At 40.8% G+C, this 7,500-nt stretch overlaps 2 protein-coding genes across 2 annotated transcripts; both read left to right on the top strand.

The window, feature by feature from the left end:
* Positions 1-3,030: 3,030 nt before the first annotated feature.
* On the top strand, positions 3,031-4,627 carry LOC137996202 (G-protein-signaling modulator 1-like). Its single transcript, XM_068841625.1, has 4 exons — positions 3,031-3,439; positions 3,893-3,997; positions 4,139-4,533; positions 4,619-4,627. The coding sequence occupies exons 1-4, from the start codon at positions 3,031-3,033 to the stop codon at positions 4,625-4,627; spliced, it is 918 nt and encodes a 305-aa protein (XP_068697726.1).
* LOC137997892 (tetratricopeptide repeat protein 28-like) lies at positions 4,326-6,609 on the top strand. Its single transcript, XM_068844211.1, has 2 exons — positions 4,326-5,884; positions 6,368-6,609. Exons 1-2 carry the CDS (start codon positions 4,702-4,704, stop codon positions 6,385-6,387), a joined length of 1,203 nt encoding a protein of 400 aa, XP_068700312.1. The 5' UTR covers positions 4,326-4,701; the 3' UTR covers positions 6,388-6,609.
* The last annotated feature ends 891 nt before the right edge of the window (positions 6,610-7,500 follow it).

The following is a 7,500-nucleotide window of genomic DNA, read 5'->3' as shown; positions in this document are numbered from 1 at the left end:
GCAACAGCTATGGATTGAATTGCCGATATATGATCTCTAATTAGTTTCAATATTGACGGTGAGTCAAAGATTGCTTTATGTTCATAAAGAAATTAAAGAATAAATAATGTGTAAAAAAAATTGGCTCGAACACAGGGTTCTCCCTAGTTTTCAGCACAACTGGTACGGGATCTTTTCAAACCGGTAAAGCATTTGCTTAATGTTGGACGTTCTGCAACGGATAAGCGAGTTCTGAGCGTTTGCAGGCGGTAATAAGTGCTCTTACAAGCGGTAAATTTTACCGGTTACCACCTGATGAGGAGAACCCTGGAACATGGTTGCTTTTCAGTGGCTTGGGCAAAACTGCTTCAGTTGTGGTTTGATTTCAGCCAGACAACTTGTCATCACAAGAATTACGATTGGCGGAGAGGGTAAGAAACAGTTGACTGATTCAGTACTGATAAGCCACCACTTGATATTTGATTCCTATTGGTTAAAACTGTACTGAATCAAACATTCCAGTTTGTATACAAAAATTTGGTTTTATCAACGGAGTTGATAATGTAAATTGGCCAACATACAGCGATTCTAAAAGATGACGTTTCGAGCGTTAGCCCTTCGTCGTTTTTGTCGCGTTTGAATGAAATAAGTGGAGGTTGCGAAAAGATTCTACTAGTCTCGGGATCATTTTGGAGTAATTTAAAATTACTAAGAATGATGCTTTTGACTGCGTGATTATGAGGATGGAAAGTGAGGGTGAATGGAATTCTGTCATTCTTATCTTTTTGTGACGTTTGTAGTGATGACTGTTGATCAAATTGTTGGGCGCGATGATGGCCCGCTTTGACCACAGACAAGGGATAGCCACGTTTTTTGAAGAACTGGCACATCTCCTCTGATTTGCTGGAAAAATCGAAGTCATCACTACATAGACGTCGAAGTCTAAGAAATTGAGAATAAGGAATGGAGTTCTTGACATGTGATGGATGTGACGATGGAAACAACAAATAAGTGTGTGAATCTGTAGGTTTGTAGTGCACACTAGTGCATAGCACGTTGCCTCTAATAGAAACTTTGATATCTAGGAAAGCCAATGAAGTTTCCGAAATTTCCCAGGTATATTTAAGAGCCGGATGAAAAGAGTTGATGGAGGTTATAAATTGATCGAGTTCTTCTCTGCTGGATGAAATAGTGCCGATGCAGTCGTCGATGTAGTGGCCGTATAGTTCAGGTTTGGGGCCGTTGTACTGATTAAAAAATTGGTGTTCAACATATCCTACAAAAAGATTGGCATAGCTAGGTCCCATTCTTGTGCCCATCGCTACACCATTAATTTGTTTGTAATAGTTGCCGGCAAATGAAAAACAGTTAAGCGTCAAAACTAGTTCGGCAAGGCAGAGGAGCGTTTCCGAACTAGGTTCTTTGACAGTGCGTTGATCGAAAAAGTGTTTAAGTGCTTGAAGACCTTCGCTATTAGGAATGACTGTGTATAGAGATGTAATGTCCATGGTGAAAATAAGTTAGTCTTGGCCGGAGAAATTGAAATCGCGGAAAATTTGTAGTGCGTGTGTACTGTATTTAATGTATGATGGCAAAGATTTGATAATAGGCGTCATAATCCTGTCTAAGTAGCTAGCAATGAGTTCGGTAGGGCAACTACAGGCAGAAACGATAGGGCAACCTGGGTTGTTGGGTTTGTGAATTTTAGGCAAGAAGTAAATGCACGAGGTTCTAGTGGTGTTGATGATGAGATTAGTGGCAGTGTCCGGTAATTCTTGATGAACTATAAGATTTTGAATGGTGTCTTTGACAGCACCACAGTTTCTTTAGAAACTACCCCTTCATTCCAGTTTGGTTTTAGCTGGTGTTAAGGGTTAATCCGCACTCCCCTTTCACTGCCATGTGTGATGCCCATTCATGTGGGCAGGCGCAGTTTTTGTTATTACCTCTCCAAATCGGATCACGATGCCGTGGGCAAATCGTTGTACCCAAATCTTAAACCTGATTCGATAGGCAATGGGAAGCCAATGATGTTCCTAGAGAGCTAGTATAGTAAATGGTTAGAACCCAAATGAAAACAAACACCATACTTAAGACTCCATTGGTAGTACAGTGTCTAAGTGGCTACCCACATGTATGCATTGCATACCTACTTTTTTAAACAACGCAGAGAAATACGAAAACACAATAGCTTCAATGCCCTGACTACAGGATGCTAAACTGGCACAGCAAGATTAATTGAGCAGTGAGGGAATAACTATCTTAAGCCAAATTTTCGAAAGAAAATGCCTTTCTTCATCAGGGTTCCCAAGGAATGATTTTGGCTTCTGGAGAAAGAGAGGGAAAGGCATAATTTGAATGGCCGGATTATGCATCTCTGGTATAACAACGGCCAATTCCGTCCTGACGAGCAGCCTTTCTCAATGAAAACGTGTGATCAGTTCAATTAGCTCATTCAAAGCCCCTGGATCAAAATACATGGAGTAACCAGGTATCCAGACAGAAACAAATGTGACGAAAAAACAAGCAATTCCGACATTGAATAGATTTAGACATGAAATAAAAAGTTATGAGTTTGATGTCAATTTGAGAAAATTGAATATTACACTCTTAATGGCATCCCCTCCTGTTTTTTTGCTGTCAGCTACATACCGGCAGCAAATTTCCTGCCAGGGAAGCATATCTTAGGAACTTTTAATTAGCTTTCAATAAGAAAGATGAAATGGGAAGCCATCGCTTTTCTATAAGCTGTTTTCCCCTCGTTTACATGATAGAATTATCTATTTTTGATGTTCCGTGATGCCCAAGTATTTATTCTGTAACAACTGTCTCCATTAGCCGAAATCATTCCTTGGGAAACCCTGATGAAGAATGGCATTTTTCTTTCAAAATACTGGCTTGAGATAGCTATTCCTTTACTGTTCAATGAATCTTGCCGTGCCAGTTTAGCATCCTGTACTCAGAGCATTGAACCTATTGTGTATTCATTCATTTATCTTCTAGGTGCACCCCAGATCTCTGAGAAAAACTTCCTGGTTTTGATTGTCAACAATGGTGGATAAAAGGTTGGACCTATTGAAGCGGCATCTGCAAGAGCTTAGCGATGCAAGAAAGAAGGGAGACAGACAAGGCAAGTGTTTGGCTTATTTCAATCTTGGTACATACTATCAGGGCACAGCTGACTTAAATCAGGCCGTAACAAATTACACAGAAGCATTAGCCATTTTTAAGGAAGTGGGTTTCAGAGCGGGAGAAGGAGCAGCCTATGGCAATCTCGGCAACACTTATCAAAGTCTTGGTTATTTCAAGCAAGCCATAGACTACCACCATCAAGATCTTAGTATTGCAAAAGAGGAAGGGAACAGGGCTGGAGAAGGGAGAGCTTACTGCAATCTCGGCAACGCTTATCAAAGTCTTAGTAATTTCAAGCAAGCCATAGAGTACCACCATCAACATCTTAGTATTGCAAAAGAGGTAGGGGACAGGGCCGAAGAAGGAAGAGCTTATGGCAATCTCGGCAACGCTTATCAAAGTCTTGGTAATTTCAAGCAAGCCATAGAGTACCACCATCAACATCTTAGTATTGCAAAAGAGGTAGGAGACAGGGCCAGAGAAGGAAGAGCTTATGGCAATCTCGGCAACGCTTATAAAAATCTTGGTAATTTCAGGCAAGCCATAGAGTACAACCATCAACATCTTAGTATTGCAAAAGAGGTAGGGGACAGGGCCGGAGAAGGAAGAGCTTATGGCAATCTCGGCAATGCTTATCAATGTCATGGTAATTTCAAGCAAGCCATAGAGTACCACTATCAACATCTTAGTATTGCAAAAGAGGTAGGAGACAGGGCCGGAGAAGGAAGAGCTTATGGCAATCTCGGCAATGCTTATCAAAGTCTTGGTAATTTCAAGCAAGCCATAGAGTACAACCATAAAAATCTTAGTATTGCAAAAGAGGTAGGGGACAGGGTCGGAGAAGGAAAAACTTATTGCAATCTCGGCAATGCTTATACAGGTCTTGGTAATTTCAAGCAAGCCATGAAGTACCACCATCAAGATCTTAATATTGCAAAAGAGGTAGGGGACAGGGCCGGAGAAGGAAGAGCTTATGCCAATCTCGGCAATGCTTATAAAAATCTTGGTAATTTCAAGCACGCCATAGAGTACCACCATCAACATCTTAGTATTGCAAAAGAGGTAGGAGACAGGGCCGGAGAAGGAGCAGCCTATGGCAGTTTCGGCATCGCTTATCAATGTCTTGGTAATTTCAAGCGAGCCATAGAGTCACAACAAAAACGTCTTAGTATTGCAAAAGAGGTAGGGGACAGGGCGGGAGAAGGAGAAGCCTATGGCAATCTCGGCAACGCTTATGGAAGTCTTGGTAATTTCAAGCAAGCCATAGAGTACCACCATCAACATCTTAGTATTTGCCAGGAAACGGAGGACCCAATAGGGCTGGCAATCGCATGTTATAATATTGGTCTTGTTCATGGATTTTTTGGCTGCTTGAGCAAAGCTCTTAATTACTATCGTCCAAGCATTTATTATTTTGATGAAGTTAGGCATCTTCTTCAGTCAGAGGATGCATGGAAAATAAGCTTTCGTGACACAAAGGGGTTTGCGTACACCGCTTTGTGGACAGCACTCTTGAAGAATGGAGAGGTTGATGAAGCCTTGTATGCTGCTGACCAAGGACGAGCACAGGCTTTGGTAGACATTTTAAAGATGCAATACAGCATTAATGGGAAACCTACGATGAAGGTAACTATCTCTTTGGTTATGAAAGATCTACCTTCACAAACTGTGTTTACAGCACTTCAAGGAAACACGATCAACTTCTGGTTGCTAAGAGATGATATCGGGATCAATTTTAGACAAAAGAAAATCGAAAATGGAACTGCCAAGTCTCTGATGAAAAGTACTTTAGAACAGATCAATGCAGGGGCCGTTTTGCGATGCGAGAATCGTTCACTTGAAAGACAAGGCAGCGACTTCTCGAGCAGTAGGGAAGGTGTTGAAGAAACCTTTCGGTATTTGATCTTCTCTGTGCACCCTTTGCAGCCCTTGTATGATGTCTTAGTCAGTCCTGTAGCGGACTTGATCCAGGGTGATGACTTAGTGTTTGTTCCTGATGGACACTTTTGCCTGGCTCCTTTTTCTGCAATGAGTGACTCTGTAAGGATCCGTGTAATTCCCTCGCTGACTGCTTTAAAATTGATCACTATGGCAACTGACAACTTCGAAAGTAAGAATGAAGCGCTGCTTGTAGGCGATCCGTGCTTGAGCGAAGTCACTTACGGCACTGGTGAACCCATGTATGGACAGCTGCCGTGTGCAAAAAATGAGGTGGATATGATTGGAAAACTTCTGCAGACCACGCCTCTGACAGGAAAAAATGCAACCAAAGCTGACGTGCTGAAAAGAATGAAGTCAGTTGCTTTAATCCACATTGCTGCACACGGAGATGCCGAATTTGGAGAAATTGCTTTGGCCCCAAATCCCGAACGCACATCTAAGATCCCTATAAAGGAAGATTACATGTTATCATTGAGCGATGTTCAAGCAGTTCGTCTTCAGGCAAGACTGGTTGTGCTGAGTTGCTGTCATAGTGGCCAGGGAGAGGTAAAATCTGAGGGTATTGTGGGAATAGCCAGGGCTTTCCTGTGTGCTGGTGCCCGGTCTGTTCTGGTGTCACTCTGGGCAATCGACGATGAAGCGACCTGGATGTTCATGAAGAGTTTCTACCAACACTTGGCAGATAGAAAAAGTGCAAGTGCAGCTCTTCACCATGCCATGAAATCTCTGCAGGAGACAAAAAATTATTCGGCCATAAAATACTGGGCACCATTTGTCCTAATTGGCGATGATGTCACCTTTGAATTTGGGGAGCTCAAACACGAAAAGAATGGTAAGTGCCATTTAAATATAACTTTAATGACTGAATCGCTGTACTTTGTTCATGTTTTTAATCAGGAATTTGTCGAAAGGAGCAGGTACGTTCTTCACAGAGAAATGGCTTTATAAACGGTTGTCAGAGTGGATATTTTTACTCGAACTGCTTTGGCTCATACCTGAATTAAATAATGTCTGCATTCACTGAGTCAGCTACTTCAGCTTCCTGCAGAAAGCTAGCTGTTTGAGCCCGTGTTATGATGGAGTGACTGTGAAACTGATCGGTGATTGTCGATTTCTTATGTCAAGTGAAGTGAGTTATTGAGGTCTTCAAGTCTACATGTCAAAGTAACAGTGAATAGGAATTGTTGCTATTAACTTCAGCACAAACAGTTAAATGAATGAATTAAGATAATTATTTACTTGTTAATCAGAACAAAATTCATTATTGCCATTTAACCCACTACTTGTTTCTTTCTTGCTGGTTTTGTTTTTTCAGAAACGATGTCCAAAACGTGAGAAACTTACTTGGACTGTGATACGTCGATATGTTATTTTCCTTTCCTCGATTATATGAGTTATTGAAAACAATTCAATCATTGATACCTTAGTACCAGTCAGACACAAGATATCATGCCAATTATAGTTAAAGTACCATGAGATCTCAGTAGTATTAAGATACTGTCCAAGTCCTTTCATTTGTGCCTTGTTTTGTAAGCATCTGTTCCAGGATTAGTTAATCACTTGATAAATCAGGGACAGGCAAAACGGTTTGTTTCCATAACTGAGGATCTAGCTGTCTTGTTATTTTGGCCCTTGAAAATAACTCCAAGCTTTTGCGGTATGTTTCTCAGGTGACATGTATACTCTTTAGCTTGCTATACCAACTTTCCATTTACAATATCATTAAGTGACAGTCTCGGGGAATGTGTATTTTCTGTGTTTCTGTAAGGTTGGCCAAAGCTAAATAAGCAAATTAATTGTTTCGGGAGGCAAATGTCTATAAGCTTAAAAACAACCTAGGAAAGTAGAAGTGTTTGGAAATTACAACAATTTTAATGTAGCATTCACATTGAAATGATATGGAAATTCCTGGAACAAAACGCTTTATTCCCAAAGGGTTTAAATGGAGCACAACATCGAGTTAGCCGATTTGTTTATTGTTTATTTTTCCGCAAAACGTGGTTCAAAAACAGACACTTTTGTGACGCTGATGAGGACTAGGACAATTTGGGTAAATCTAACTCTTGGGTAATGGACTCTTGCTAGGGCCTGAAACCAAACAAATGTAGTTTTGCATGTTGATTTTGTGATATTTTGTCACAGAGGGACTGGACCAATGCAAAATAATTCAATGAAATGGGTGATTCCTTAAAACTTCTAGAAGGTAAAAAGGTGTGTGGGGTAAAAGTTGCCTGATCTCTTAATTAATTGTGTGCATTTTAAACCCCTAGGGAGGTGGGACTTTGCCCATGCATATGCTTGTGGAAATTTTTTGAATTTTAAAAATGGTATGACTAGCCGAGTCACGTCATTTCATACCATTTCGCACCATTGTAAACGTTGGTCAGTAACTCTTGAGTTGACAAAGGTATTAAAAGGGAAGCATTCCATCCTTTCTCCATGTTAAAA

This window comes from Montipora foliosa, chromosome 3 (assembly GCF_036669935.1).
Source record: "Montipora foliosa isolate CH-2021 chromosome 3, ASM3666993v2, whole genome shotgun sequence".
In the NCBI taxonomy this organism is placed as follows: domain Eukaryota; kingdom Metazoa; phylum Cnidaria; class Anthozoa; order Scleractinia; family Acroporidae; genus Montipora; species Montipora foliosa.
Note: the sequence above shows the minus strand (reverse complement) of the source record. Positions and strands in the feature narration are given on the sequence as shown.